General features: G+C 35.8%; 1 protein-coding gene across 2 annotated transcripts in view; it reads right to left on the bottom strand.

The window, feature by feature from the left end:
- The window catches only part of PDE3B (phosphodiesterase 3B), a 147151-nt gene that overhangs the window by 48740 nt on the left and 82003 nt on the right, over positions 1-16408 (bottom strand). For both annotated transcript variants that reach the window (XR_008999243.1, XM_036918073.2), the window contains exons 3-4: positions 11796-12044; positions 9307-9449 (exon numbers count right to left, since the gene is read on the bottom strand). Coding sequence is in view for 1 of the 2 variants with exons in the window: in XM_036918073.2 (XP_036773968.2) it covers positions 9307-9449; positions 11796-12044 (392 nt within the window). In the remaining variant the exon portion in view is untranslated. The remainder of the gene's footprint in view (positions 1-9306; positions 9450-11795; positions 12045-16408) is intronic.

Below are 16408 nucleotides of genomic sequence, written 5' to 3'. Positions count from 1 at the left end.
CTCACTCCAAAGGACAGATCCACCAGACAGAAAATAAGTAAGGACACAGAGGCACTGAACAACACACTAGAACAGATGGACCTAATAGACATCTACAGAACTCTACATCCAAAAGCAACAGGATACACGTTCTTCTCAAGTGCACATGGAACATTCTCCAGAATAGACCACATACTAGGACACAAAAAGAGCCTCAGTAAATTCCAAAAGATTGAAATCCTACCAACCAACTTTTCAGACCACAAAGGCATTAAACTAGAAATAAACTGTTCAAAGAAAGCAAAAAGGCTCACAAACACATGGAGGCTAAACAACACGCTCCTAAATAATCAATGGATCAATGACCAAATCAAAATGGAGATCCAGCAATATATGGAAACAAATGACAACAACAACACTAAGCCCCAACTTCTGTGGGACGCAGCAAAAGTAGTCATAAGAGGAAAGTATATAGCACTCCAAGCATATTTAAAAAAGAGCAATCCCAAATGAACGGTCTAATGTCACAACTATCAAAATTGGAAAAAGAAGAACAAATGAGGCCTAAGGTCAGCAGAAGGAGGGACATAATAAAGATCAGAGAAGAAATAAATAAAATTGAGAAGAATAAAACAATAGCAAAAATCAATGAAACCAAGAGCTGGTTCTTCGAGAAAATAAACAAAATAGATAAGCCTCTAGCCAGACTTATTAAGAGGAAAAGAGAGTCAACACAAATCAACAGTATCAGAAATGAGAAAGGAAAAATCACAACAGATCCCGCAGAAATACAAAGAATTATTAGAGACTACTATGAAAACCTATATGCTAACAAGCTGGGAAACCTAGGAGAAATGGACAACTTCCTAGAAAAATACAACCTTCCAAGACTGACCCAAAAAGAAACAGAAAATCTAAACAGACCAATTACCAGCAACGAAATTGAAGCGGTAATGAAAAAACTACCAAAGAACAAAACCCCCGGGCCAGATGGATTTACCTCGGAATTTTATCAGACATACAGGGAAGACATAATACCCATTCTCCTTAAAGTTTTCCAAGAAATAGAAGAGGAGGGGATACTCCCAAACTCATTCTATGAAGCTAACATCACCCTAATACCAAAACCAGGCAAAGACACCACCAAAAAAGAAAACTACAGACCAATATCCCTGATGAACGTAGACGCAAAAATACTCAACAAAATTTTAGCAAACCGAATTCAAAAATACATCAAAACCATCGTACACCATGATCAAGTGGGATTCATCCCAGGGATGCAAGGATGGCACAACATTCGAAAGTCCATCAATATCATCCATCACATCAACAAAAAGAAAGACAAAAACCACATGATCATCTCCATAGATGCTGAAAAAGCATTTGACAAAGTTCAACATCCATTCATGATAAAAACTCTCAGCAAAATGGGAATAGAGGGCAAGTACCTCAACATAATAAAGGCCATCTATTAAAAAAACACAGCCAACATTATATTGAATAGCGAGAAGCTGAAAGCATTTCCGCTGAGATCGGGAACTAGACAGGGATGCCCACTCTCCCCACTGTTATTTAACATTGTACTAGAGGTCCTAGCCACGGCAATCAGACAAAACAAAAAAATACAAGGAATCCAGATTGGCAAAGAAGAAGTCAAACTGTCACTATTTGCAGATGACATGATACTGTACATAAAAAACCCTAAAGACTCCACCCCAGAACTACTAGAACTGATATCGGAATACAGCAAAGTTGCAGGATACAAAATCAACACACAGAAATCTGTGGCTTTCCTATATACTAACAATGAACCAACAGAGAGAGAAATCAGGAAAACAACTCCATTCACAATTGCATCAAAAAAAATAAAATACCTAGGAATAAACCTAACCAAAGAAGTGAAAGACTTATATTCTGAAAACTACAAGTCACTCTTAAGAGAAATTAAAGGGGACACTAACAGATGGAAACGCATCCCATGCTCATGGCTAGGAAGAATTAATATCGTCAAAATGGCCATCCTGCCCAAAGCAATATACAGATTTGATGCAATCCCTATGAAACTACCAGCAACATTCTTCAATGAACTGGAACAAATAATTCAAAAATTCATATGGAACCACCAAAGACCCCGAATAGCCAAAGCAATCCTGAGAAAGAAGAATAAAGTAGGGGGGATCTCACTCCCCAACTTCAAGCTCTATTATAAAGCCATAGTAATCAAGACAATTTGGTACTGGCACAAGAACAGAGCCACAGACCAATGGAACAGACTAGACAATCCAGACATTAACTCAGACATATATGGTCAATTAATATTTGATAAAGGAGCCATGGACATACAATGGCGAAATGACAGTCTCTTCAACAGATGGTGCTGGCAAAACTGGACAGCTACATGTAGGAGAATGAAACTGGACCATCGTCTAACCCCATATACAAAAGTAAACTCAAAATGGATCAAAGACCTGAATGTAAGTCATGAAACCATTAAACTCTTGGAAGAAAACATAGGCACAAACCTCTTAGACATAAACATGAGTGACCTCTTCTTGAACATATCTCCCCGGGCAAGGAAAACAACAGCAAAAATGAACAAGTGGGACTATATTAAGCTGAAAAGCTTCTGTACAGCAAAAGACACCATCAATAGAACAAAAAGGAACCCTACAGTATGGGAGAATATCTTTGAAAATGACACATCCGATAAAGGCTTGACGTCCAGAATATATAAAGAGCTCACACACCTCAACAAACAAAAAACAAATAACCCAATTAAAAAATGGGCAAAGGAACAGACCGTTCTCCAAAAAAGAAATACAGATGGCCAACAGACACATGAAAAGATGCTCCACATCGCTAATTATCAGAGAAATGCAAATTAAAACTACAATGAGGTATCACCTCACACCAGTAAGGATGGCTGCCATCCAAAAGACAAACAACAACAAATGTTGGCGAGGCTGTGGAGAAAGGGGAACCCTCCTACACTGCTGGTGGGAATGTAAACTTGTTCAACCATTGTGGAAAGCAGTATGGAGGTACATCAAAATGCTCAAAACAGACTTACCATTTGACCCAGGAATTGCACTCCTAGGAATTTACCCTAAGAATGCAGCAATCAAGTATGAGAAAGATCAGTGCACCCCTATGTTTATCGCAGCACTATTTACAATAGCCAAGAATTGGAAGCAACCTAAATGTCCATCGATAGATGAATGGATAAAGAAGATGTGGTACATATACACAATGGAATACTACTCAGCCATAAGAAAAGGGCAAATCCAACCATTTGCAGCAACATGGATGGAGCTGGAGGGTATTTTGCTCAGTGAAACAAGCCAAGCAGAGAAAGAGAAATACCAAATGATTTCACTCATCTGTGGAATATAAGAACAAAGGAAAAACTGAAGGAACAAAACAGCAGCAGAATCACAGAACTCAAGAATGGACTAACAGGTACCAAAGGGAAAGGGACTGGGGAGGATGGGTGGGTAGGGAGGGATAAGGGGGGGAGAAATAGGGGGGTATTAAGATTAGCATCCATAGCGGGGTGGGAGAAAGGGGAGGGCTGTACAACACAGAGAAGACAAGTAGTGATTCTACAACAGGTTGCTACGCTGATGGACAGTGACTGTAAAGGAGTATATAGGGGGGACCTGGTATAGGGGAGAGCCTAGTAAACAAAGTATTCGTCATGTAAGTGTAGATTAATGATTAAAAAAAAAAAAATGCAGTTCCTATGTGGTGACCTCTAATGAGTTCTACACAATGATATAAAGGACATATAAAAGTGTAGGCAAAGGGTCTGTTTTTGTTTATACAGAGGATCAAAGCCTAATTTGGCTACCCCGAAAATGAACTAAGATACGATATGAAAGAGAACTTCCAACATCAGCACTCTCGGGAAGACTCATGACAGAAGATGATCATCAAAAAACCCCAACAAAGATCCACGCACTGCTACAGCTGTAGATGCACTCATCCCACCAGCTCCTGGACTTGCCATGGGAATGAAGGAGATATCTAAGCTGGCCTGTGCATACAGTAAAACAACAAATTTGACTGGATCTATACTGTTGGAACTCAACCAAGAATTAGGAGAAGTGCAAATTGTAGCGCTCCAAAATCTTACAACTACAGACTATTTACTGTTAAAAGAACATATGGGATGTGAACAGTGCCCAGGAATGGGTTGTTTTAATTTGTCTGATTTTTCTCAAACTATTCAAATTCAGTTAGATAATAACCATCATATCATTGATAAGTTTTCACAAATGCCTAGGGTGCCTAACTGGTTTTCTTGGTTTCACTGGAGATGGCTGGTAAATACAGGTATGCTTTGGTTATGTAACTATACTCCTATTATGTTAATGTGTGTGCGCAATTTAAGTAGTAGCTTAAAATCTATACATGCTGAAGTTACTCTACAAGAAGATATGTCAAAGAAATAATCAATCTTCCCATGTTTTCTCCCGCCTGCTACTTCTATAGCTTTTCTTCTTCCTTCCTAATTACAACGAATTCTTAAATAGAATTCGTGCCTCATATCAAATTTACCGAGTATCATAACTCCTCCAAGTGGTAAAGATACCTCAAGACAAATGCTGGGCATAGAAGCCACAGGGCATAAATATGCAAAGAAATAAAAAGCTAACCTTTTCAAACAATAAGGCTTCTCTCTCACTTACCAACTTAACATTTCCCTGTATGGCCCCGGAAGATGACTGGTTAGCCAGAGGCGGGTAAGATTCCTCAAGGGAGGAACAACCTAAGACAGGCACAGTCGCAGGGGTTCATCAGGTGAGAAATTGGGGATCAACAGAGGTGAGGCTTAGAACCTCACCCTCCCTGTTCTGAGAGAAATCTTCTGCATATGTGGATGTTTTATTGCCCTTGTCTAGCTTGGATTAACACATAGTCTACAGGCACACACCTGATCATCTACATTTGCTCTCTTCCAACACTAAACTATGTTTTCTACCTTTATGTTGTATCTACCTATCACTTCAGCATTTTATTAAAAATAATAAAGAGAGAAATGTGGTATCCACATATAAATCAAGTATAAAAATCAAATGTGTATTCATATTTGAACTGACTATTTATAGTTCATAATACATGAGCAAAACCAAAAGTTTCTGTGATGACTGCCCTTGTACTGTTCACCAGGTAACTTATTCACTATGTAAGAATTTGTTCTCCATGTAAGAACTTGTTCGTTATGCTTCAGAAGATTGGAGACTGACGAAAATTAGGCTTGGGGTGGATTAATGATTGTGCATTGAGCATTGACTCCCCTATACAGAATTTTATTGTTGTTAACAACCATTTGATCAATAAATATGAGAGATGCCCTAACAACAACAACCAAAAAAAAGTACACACTTCCAATTGTAAAATAAATAAGTAACCGGGATGTAATGTATAGCATAAGGAATATAGTCAAAATATTGTAACAACTTGGTATGGTGATAGCTGGTACCTAGAATTATCATGTATATAAATGTTGAATCACTGTGTTGTACACCTGAAACTAATGTAATGTAATACTGTGTGTCAACTACCCTTCAATAAAAAATAATTATCTAAAAAAAAAAAAAAAAAAAAAAAAGGAAGTGAGCTGTGAGGAGCTCTGAATGCATGCTCTGTTCACCCACAGGGAGGGTCTGAGTCCTAGCAACCTGCCCAAGAATAGCAGTTTAGTCATTCTTTCAACCATAAGTACCAACACTGGAACTCAGAGATGGGTAATTCAATTGTCAGGTAACCCTGAAAAGCATTACTCTACCTTTCTGGAACTTCCTAACCAGAGAAACTTCATCCTAGGTCTGAAACTTAAGCACAGGCAGTATCAACTATCATAACCCAAAACAGACACCATACCTCTGCATACCCTTTGTTAAACAGCTGTTTATCTTCAAAGATCCATTTTAATGCAATCCCAAACTCTTCACAGTAATCAAGCAGGCCTTAGAAGAGTAGTGTGATGGCTAACACTACTGCCATCGAGGAGGCAAAGGAAAGGTGTTAGAAGATTCAGAAGTGAGACAGATTACTTTTCCTTGGAGACCAAAGGAGGATATCAGGGTGTTACTCTTGAGAGGTGACATCTGAATCCAATCTGAGGGTGAGAAGATCTACTCCAGGTAAGGAAAAAAACCAAAGGGGGCACAGAAGTTGACAAAAGGAATATCAAATAGTCTTGAGTGGAGTATCAGATAAACAGAGAAAGACGATGGTGGAGAGGCATTTAGGTGTTATAAAGAAATTCCTCTCTTGGTCAGCTAAAATCTCAAGTCTCTTAAGAGATGAACAGTGATAAACTATTAAGAGTGCGTAATATAATGGCTCTTCAAAATAGGACTAACTTTCCATTTTCCTTGTGATTTTACCCTTTGGATTCCTCTCTTCATAGCTGTGATAGGTTTATAACACTTCAGTTTTTCTCCAGGCAAAGCATAAAGAAAAACAAAATTAAATCCGATTACTCTTTACACAAATAAGGTAGACTGGAAACTACAGTTCAGCTTCATTTTCAAATGGAGATAAAATAAAAACAAAATTATCAGAAAACTTCAAGGAAGAGTCTAAACACAAGTGGTATGCCTGTTGTTTTCACCTGAGAGCTTTCCAAATCATTTTTCTTTTCTCATTCTTTGCAAGACTGCTCATCTCTTTTAGTTTAATTTTTCAAAGTAAGGATGCAGCTTTGTCACAAGAGAATAATAGGGTTTTAGATTCCAGGCTAGGATTTTGGGTACTATTCTACTGAAATCAGTAAAGGGCCCGAAAACTTAATGATTAGGAAAATAATGTAATCAAAGTTTTGTTTAGGGAAGATTTCTGATAGAAGAGCAGAAGGTGGATCAGGTAGTAAAGGATGTCAGAAACAGGAAGGCCAGTTAAGAGGATAATTCAATAGCCCAGGTGATGAGTCATGAAAGCATGAGGTGGTGTAGGTTAAGTGATACAGGAGAAGGAACAGAGAGGACAACAGGCAGAGATAGGAATGGCGACTGGTATCTGTAGAGTAAGGTAACAGGATGCAAAGATAGTGCTAATTTTTCTAGGTAAATCAGTTCTGCAAGCAACCACTAAACTAGAGAATTGCAGCACTGTGCCAGGAAATGAGGGCAGAACAACACTCACAGATTGAAAAGCAGTTGGAGGGATGAGAAATTTGGTTTCAGGCATACTTTTAGGGTGTGAGACATTCAATACTGAAATCATAGGGTCATTTAAAATCAAGGTCAGAGGAGCTAGGATCAAATCAAAAGCCACATTCAGATCAAGATTCAAAATTCTAGGATATGTGATCTCAGTTCTGGAGTACTCTAATAGAGTCAAGGGGAAATGCCTCACAATTCCAGAGTCACAAGTCCGTTAGTTTTGTGCTACTAAAGCCTATAGGTCCCTGAACTAAATAAAACATCACTGTACATTACAAGATTTATAGCTGCACTGTCTAATATGGTTGCCATACATCTGTGATATTTACAGATGGCTTCTTATGTTTTAATTAAATTAATTAAAATAAACTTCAGTTCCTTAGTCATACAGACACATTTGAAATGATCAACAGCCACATGTAGGAAGGGACTACGACACTGGACAGTATAGATATGAAACACTCTCATCATCACAAAAACTTACACTAGACAGCACTGATCTAGAGATTTGAATATCAAAAGGAATAGTGGTTGTAAATGATTTGTATGTTCTTATCCTGTGTTCAAAATACACTTAGAATTTTATTACTGAGAAGCTCTAGCTTCTGCATATTAGGAAAATTACTCCTAGCCTTATCTCTTTAAAGTAGATGTTACACAGTACCACCAATTCCTTTATTCTCCAAATATCCAAGTCTTTTGAGGCCTATGTTTTTGTTTTTTAATAAGAGTTAAATGAATCTATCAAATCTATCTTTATATGAACATTTCTCATAGTTAAAGATTAGTTTTCTTTGGGCCATGTTTCTATTTTAATATCAATCATCTGAGGCAGTAGTATAAAAATGATCTGAACTCAATATATCAAACCTTTCTTTCACTGCAAATTTATTAACAGATTCACATCAGTATGATAAAAACTGAAAAACAATCATTTTCATCATTTATTCTTAAACTCAACAATATTCTGAAGATGATATTTCCCATGGTTAAGAAATATCTGTCATATTTTCAGTACCTAACATCATCCACTTTCCCATATCCTATGCCTATTAAAAGAAAGAAAAAGAAAAAAAGACTATCTTGTTTGGGCTCTGGGCCAGCTTTAGACACAAAGCTCATTTTCCTGTACTTGCACCTCTGCATACTCAATCCATTCCTGTTTGGTGTAGCATTTCACTCAATTTCTTAATTTGAAAAAGTTCATCTACTTGAATATAGTATGGAAGATTCAAATTAATATATCACAAAAGGGTCTGAAAAAATGTAATTATCTGACCATATCTGATATATACATATTAACATAAAAATTTTACAAATAAATAGCTATGATCCAATCCTGCCATCTCCTGTTTCAAATGTGTAACTACACAGCTCAAGCTAAATAATGTACAACACACGTTTGGTTGTAACAGTGATTTCACAGGAAGTTTATACTAATGCCAATATTATTAACATAGTTGATAAGTGACTAAAGAGAAACTTACAGCTCACACAAAAGACCACTATCTTTTCTGGTTTTTAAAAGATATAGTATTTAAAAGTTTGTGATCAGGGTAAATGGGTGTATTTACACTCTGAAGATTTCAGCTCCTGCATCTTCCCAGCTTCATTTAGTTGTAGATTGATGCCTTTCCTTTGTAGAATTAGTACTGTTAAGTTCCCAGTAAATCCTCAACTGAATATTGAATATACTAGTAGTCTCAGTCCTCCAGCAGGTACGGGGTTTGAAAGAGTCTTACTACCTTATATGTAGCATCTAAGATGAGCCTTGGGAATGTGCTCCTCCTTCACTAACTCTGCAGACCTGCTTTTGGATACCAAGCATTGGACCAGTAATTGCCCCCTAATGGCCACCTTTACCAGTTTAAAAGCTTTCCCAGTATCCTGTCCTAAATTCCTCCTAGCTTCCTGAAACTGACTCGCTTATTCATATTCTTATCTTTGTACCCAACTTAGACCTAAGTTTTGGGAGAAGACGTTCGTTCTTCTTAAGAATCGGTTTCTCTATTATGCTTGTTACTGCCCATGCTGTCCTATACCTAAAACACTTTTAACTGTTCCTTTCTGCTTTTAGAACTATTTCAAACTTCAGTCAAGGAAACCAAGTTAATGTACTAGATTTGGAGCTCTTTAAAAGGCTCTGGGATTTTACCTTGCAATGCCAAATTCTTGGTTAGGCCTTCTGCCATTATTGCGTTCCCACCTTGAAGAAGACTGTTCAATAGGCGGCAGACCTGAAGTTCCTGAGCTTCGCCTCAGCTGCGAAGTTGGTAAACTATTCCTACTGTTCAGTCCCTGGTGAAGAATTTAACAATGGTTAAAAAGTCACCCTTCAATATACTATACATGTAATATTAAAGATAGCATATAAAAATATCAATATGCAGTATATTCTTAACACATAGGAAAAACAGAACATTTTATTCTGAAAATGTCAATTTCACTCAAATGTCATGTTCTGTACTGTCCTTCTATTTATCTTCCTACTACTAAAAAATGATTTCTGAACTCCCTTCAATTTAACTATACTTTTTCCTTGTGCACATTTTACTCCTAGTTTCATTAGTAATAAATAATTTACAATTTAAAAAGTAGATATAAAAGATTTACCCTGAAAAACAACTTCAGAAGACAAGGTTAGGATTAGCCACTATCAGCCCTATATCCCAAGCCTTTTATATTTTTAGTACAATGCCAATGTACATGGAGGTTAATCTGGAGAAATTACAGAATTCTGAGCTACCTTTTTGAATAATTAAATTCAAAACAACTTTAACATTAATAATATTTTACCTTAATTTTTTGAAAATATTTTAAATTGATCCAAACACTCAATTCACCAGAATACTCTATTTATTACCACTGTGTTTTACTGAAATATACATTTACATTATATTTAGGTTTTCCCAAGGATGTCAGTTTATAAAGCCTTGTGGTTAGTTATAATTACAGTGCGAAGTTTCTTTATGTAACATAATCCTCTCTGACTTAGATTCATATAATCATTTTTAGTTCTTAACATATATATATTCGACATTCATATTAAATTATCTGTTCCAGCTCCCTTTTCCTAATTATTTCATAAATGCTGTTGCTACTTTCTGAAGTAACATCGGGTTTTTTATATTCTTTTCCAAAAGCAGAGACAAATTAGATATGAAGTTTCGGTAAGTTTAAAAAACTCAAAGAAAAGAAATTGGGTTACCTCCTGGTTCTTATATGACTTACACTTATCATTAGATTTAAATAGCAAAAATAAGCCTGACTGACTAAAATGGTTAGGAAATGAGGCATTTAGGCATCCTGTTTAATTAGCATTATTGTTTAAAATGTTTCTACAATGCACACTTTTCCACACAGTGAACTGTCACAAACTTAATACTGGTATCAATATGATTTTTATGATTAAGATTTTTAAGAATTACTATTTAAAAAAATTACTATTCTAAACATCAAATGTCAATAGAAAATACAAAGAAGAGCAACTTATCAAGTGAAACTAACTCAAGAATATATTATTTATTGATGAATTTATTACTATCCCTTTTTCAGGCTTGTGATTAATTGACCTTTTTGTCAAAGGTAGAGTGCTAAAAACAAATGCAGAATAACTAAGTACCATTGTTAATTGGGTTTTGACTAATGCAGGTGCTACAATATACACTTTTTATAAAAGCATCATGTAACTCCAGATTTGTGATCAATAATTATTCAAATTTTTGTCCTAATCAGGCTTGCTTAATTTTTCAACATTTCTATACCCTAGGGCTGAGTACAAAATGAAATTAGCTGATGATCAAAATCCTTCCAAAAACTATATTTAACTTTTTCTAATCTCTATGTACACTATTAGAAAGAACAAAATTAACTGATTTGAATTTTATCTCCTCTTGGTTGGTTTACTTATGTGTAGAATAAACTAGAATAATGTCTAAAATGTTTCTATTTTTAAAGTTTTATGATTTTATCTATTGGTAAACATACTGATTAGATAAATAAAATAATTAAAAACACTCTGAACAAACATAATGTATATCCATTTGGAGTAGTATTTATTATTTTCTTAAGGAAATACTATTTTGAAGCATTGATATTTAAAGAGAAATTAATCCCACGAATGGAAATATCAATGCCTATTAGGCTGTATCAGTCTCCGGTGGGCAAAGGGGAGAAAAAAAAAACAGTTAAAAAAAAATGTGAAAATCAGTTTAAAATAATGCTATGTAATTCATAAAAATGAGGATTTTAATATCATTTTTCTGTAGTTCATCAAGAACAATTCCTTGATTCTAAAGAATAAAATAGATTAAGGACATGACTTGCCTACAAGTTTGTTATACAAGAATTAAATCTACTTTTTATTCTCTACTCCTAAAGAACAATAACACAACAGCAATAAATAGTTATTACCAATGAAGTTTCAACTGCTAATTACAGAAACTTTTTTTGAAAACAAAAACAAAACTTGTTTAGAATTTTGGAGATTATAACTACCTCTAAAGTCCCAAGCAGCTCAATATACTATAAAACAAGTTGATCCTTGAAAAATAAATTATATTTTATCTAATATTATTGTATCAGTTTTAACTGAGAATATCATTAAATGTGACATATAGGACTAGCTGATGACTGTATTTTGACCTTGTGAGGTTTCCGATCTCCTTTCTCAGCTGGGTCCTCTATTTCAGAGCAGGGGTAAAATCCAGGAAATGGTGTGAGAGGATTAATCTTTGGCCTACAGGAACCTGAGAAAGCACCCATCAAGCTACTGATGCTCCGCAGGGAAGAAATGACTTGTGGCGGAAGGGTTGGATCAATCAGAAGATCTGACACCATATTGCGAGCCTCATTCAGTACTGAAAGATCAACTCCACTTCCACCTCCAGAATTCTAGAAAAGAAAAAATAAATAAAAGTACATATTTGTTACACAGAAAATTTAACATTTAATAAAAACCTATGGTACTTTAAATCAAGGTCAACCTAACAATAAGTAACTTAATCCTATTAAATGTTAATCTTCATTTATTTGCATGTGGCATAAATGATGTAATTCTAACTTTAAAATATTTTGATGCTTAAATAGATAGCATAGACTTGACCAATATACACAAGAGCAGTTTTATAGTAATGATCAAATTTTTAAATGTTCATTTACCTGGTTCCAACAATTCATATTATAGGAAGGTATTTGTCAAAGTATTATTAATTAGTGCCTCTATAGAGATGTATTTGTTTATAAGGACTAGAAATAACTGGACTTTGTCCCCATATTGTGGAATGTGTTAAAATAAAAACTAATACAAAATAATAATTCACAAGAACAACAAAAAAGAATCCCACAAAAGTAAAGACAGCCTATTAATGAGCTCACTTCTGTAATATTTTTCAATTCCAAATATGTTGAGGATATCTGATAAACAATTTCATGGTGAACTGAGCACACAGGCCTTAGTCTACTCTTTCAGGCTGTGGTTCTAATGACAATTTAACTTTCAGGGCATCCACAATAGTATTTCAGTCTGCTTGATTTTTTTTTCCTGGTATCACAAGGGTTCCCACTGGTCCTTGCTGGTGCCTCAGTTGGGGAGGAAATGGAACCGGGGAGGGGAAGCTTCTTTGGGATGGGCCCCCTGGCACCTCCAAGTGGGAAAAGGGAGTCTCTTGGCCACAGGGACAAAAAGCACTTTCTGTGCTAGGCACTGTGGCCAGGCCACCCGGCCATCCCAATGTGTCTCACTAGGGAAGGTGAGTCTAATGACCAGTATGGAATGAGAGTGCTTCCCGTGGCCAATTATTGTCAGTGGAGTTTCTGGTCAATTCCCCCTGCCAGAGCCACCAGACTTGCTTGGTTTTGGCGGGAAGGAATGAGCCTACCGCATCACATTCTGTTGCTAGGTTGGGGATCAAGGCCCGGACACAATTTGCTATTGGGTGGGAGTTGTAAGAAATCCTATCACTATGTTGTTTCTCATTACAGGGCTCCCTAACCAGTCCACCCTACTCTCCATTTTTCAAAGTTCTCCTTTGGTTGCCTTTTATCTTTAGATTTTACCGGTAATTTAGACACTCTTTAAATTGGAAACAAGGATCTTGGTGTTTATGACTGATGAGAAAGCCCATTACGCAGGTCAAGGAACCAGTTCCTTTTAGGTCAAACGTGACTTTCTTGATTCATCTGACTGTAATTGTTACATTATTTTGCTCACCAAAACACAGAAAATACTTTATTCTTATGCGCTGTTGTAGCTATTCTATTCACACTTTAAAACCCATTCAAAAGGATATTCATTTTCCAAAAATTAGTGTTGAGACAACTAACTAAATAAATAAAGAGGGGTAATGTTTTTGTAAACACAAAAGACAGAGATAACTTATTAATGTATACCTATTAGTGTGAAAACCAGGTTTAAAAACAGCATGTTAAACACAAAATTTTTGCAGCATAAGATATACAAACACACATTTTAATACAATGGGAAAAGATCTATAAAAATATACATCAAAAGTTAACATAATTAACATAGTTATTGATTGATGTTTATGAGCAATGTTTCTTTTCCCCTATGTTTTTATTGCCAATTCTTATGATATGAGCATTTTTTAGGTGATTGAAAAACATCTTTAAAAAGTACCTGTTACATGATTCTATTCAAATATATAAAATTCATAAATAAGCAAAACTGAATGCTAAAAGTCAGGATAGAGACTCTGTTAGGGGATATTAGTAATAACTGGAATGGTGTATGAGTGAGGTTTCTAAGATACTGGTAATCTTCTATTTCTTAATATGGGTACTAGTTACATGGAGTATCTGTGATAATTAATAGAGCTGTGCATTTTTCTGCATGCATAGTACAAAAAAATATAACCAAAAACTGTAAGTAGAGTGTTATTGCTTTCCTAACACGATATTTTGCCAATTGCTATATGGCCTTTAAAAAAATTAATATTTTTTTCTTCTGTTGACCAGCTGCCAACAATCGGAAAAACCTCTCTTCCTTAATATAGAATTATTAGTTTCTTCTGAGCTCAGATAGCATTAGCAACATTTAAAAAATTAATATGTGTTTTGTTTCTTATTTTCTTTTTCCCTTACAATTAAAATGTATTTTTAAAAAATTTACCTAACTAAACAAATCCTACCATTTGCAACAACATGGATGGAGTTAGAGGGTATTATGCACAGTGAAATAAGCCAGGCGAAGAAAGACAAGTATCAAATGATTTTACTCACCTGTGGAGTATAAGAACAAAGAAAAAACTGAAGGAACAAAACAGCAACAGACTCACCAAAAAAGATTACAGACCAATATCCCTGATGAACACAGATGCAAAAATATTCAACAAAATATTAGCAAACCGAATTCAAAAATGCATCAAGAGGATCATACACCATGATCAAGTGGGATTCATCTCAGGGATGCAAGGATGGTACAACATTGGAAAATCCATCAACATCATCCACCACATCAACAAAAAGAAGGACAGAAACCACATGATCATTTCCATAGAGGCTGAAAAAGCATTCGACAAAATTCAACATCCATTCATGATAAAAACTCTCAACAAAATGGGTATACAGGGCAAGTACCTCAACATAATAAAGGCCATATAAGACAAACCCACAGCCAACATCACAACATCATACTTAACAGCAAGAAGCTGGAAGCTTTTCCTCTAAGATCGGGAACAAGACAGGGATGCCCACTCTCCCCACTGTTATTCAACATAGTACTGGAGGTCCTAGCCATGGCAATAGGGCAAAGCAAAGAAATACAAGGCATCCAGATTGGTAAAGAAGAAGTCAAACCGTCACTATTTGCAGATGACATGATATTGTACATTAAAAACCCTAAAGACTCCATTCCAAAACTAATACAACTAATACCTGAATTCAGCAACATTGCAGGATACAAAATTCACACACAGAAATCTGTTGCCTTCCTATACACTAACGATGAACTAACAGAAAGAGAAATCAGGAAAATAATTCCATTCACAATTACGTCAAAAAGAATAAAATACCTAGGAATAAACCTAACCAAGGAAGTGAAAGACCTATACCCTGAAAACTACAAGACACTCTTAAGAGAAATTAAACAGGACACTAACATTCTCTGCTCTTGCAAGGAAGAATTAATATTGTCAAAATGGCCATCCTGCCTAAAGCAATTAACAGATTCAAGCCAATGTCTATCAAAGTACCAAAAACATTCTTCAATGAACTGAAACAAATAGTTTTAAAATTCATATGGAACCACAAAAGACCCCGAATAGCCAAAGCAATCCTGAGAAGGAAGAATAAAGCAGGGGGCATCTCGCTTCCCAACTTCAAGCTCTACTACAAAGCCACAGTAATCAAGACAATTTGGTACTGGCATAAGAACAGAGCCACAGACCAGTGGAACAGAACAGAGAGTCCAGATATTAACCCAAACATATACAGTCAATTAATATATGATAAAGGAATCATGGACATACAGTGGGGAAATGACAACCTCTTCAACAGCTGGTGTTGGCAAAACTGGACAGCTACATGCAAGAGAATGAAACTGCATCATTGTCTAACCCCATACACAAAAGTAAATTTGAAATGGATCAAAGACCTGAACAAAAGTTATGAAACCATAAAACTCTTAGGAAAAAACATAGGCAAAAATCTCTTAGACATAAACATGACTGACTTCTTCATGAAGAACATATCTTCCCGGGTAAGGAAAACAAAAGCAAAAATGAACAACTGGGACTATATCAAGCTGAAAAGCATCTGTACAGCAAAGGACACCACCAATAGAACAAAAAGGCATCCTACAGTATGGGAGAATATATTCATAAATGACAGATCCAATAAAGGATTGACATCCAAAATATATAAAGAGCTCACACACCTCAACAAACAAAAAGCAAATAATCCAATTAAAAAATGATCAGAGGAGCTGAACAGACAGTTCTCCAAAGAAGAAATTCAGATGGCCAACAGACACATGAAAAGATGCTCCACATCGCTAGTCATCAGAGAAATGCAAATTAAAACCACAATGAGATATCATCTTACACCAGTAAGGATCGCCACCATCCAAAAGACAAACAACAACAAATGTTGGTGAGGATGTGGAGAAAGGAGAACCCTCCTACACTGCTGGTGGGAATGTAAACTAGTTCAACCATTGTGGAAAGCAGTATGCAGTTTCCTCAAAAAGCTCAAAATAGAAATACCATTTGACCCAGGAGTTCCACTTCTAGGAATTTACC

The sequence above is a fragment of the Manis pentadactyla genome, chromosome 9 (assembly GCF_030020395.1).
Source record: "Manis pentadactyla isolate mManPen7 chromosome 9, mManPen7.hap1, whole genome shotgun sequence".
NCBI classification, from domain to species: domain Eukaryota; kingdom Metazoa; phylum Chordata; class Mammalia; order Pholidota; family Manidae; genus Manis; species Manis pentadactyla.
This window is presented reverse-complemented; position numbering and strand designations above follow the sequence as displayed.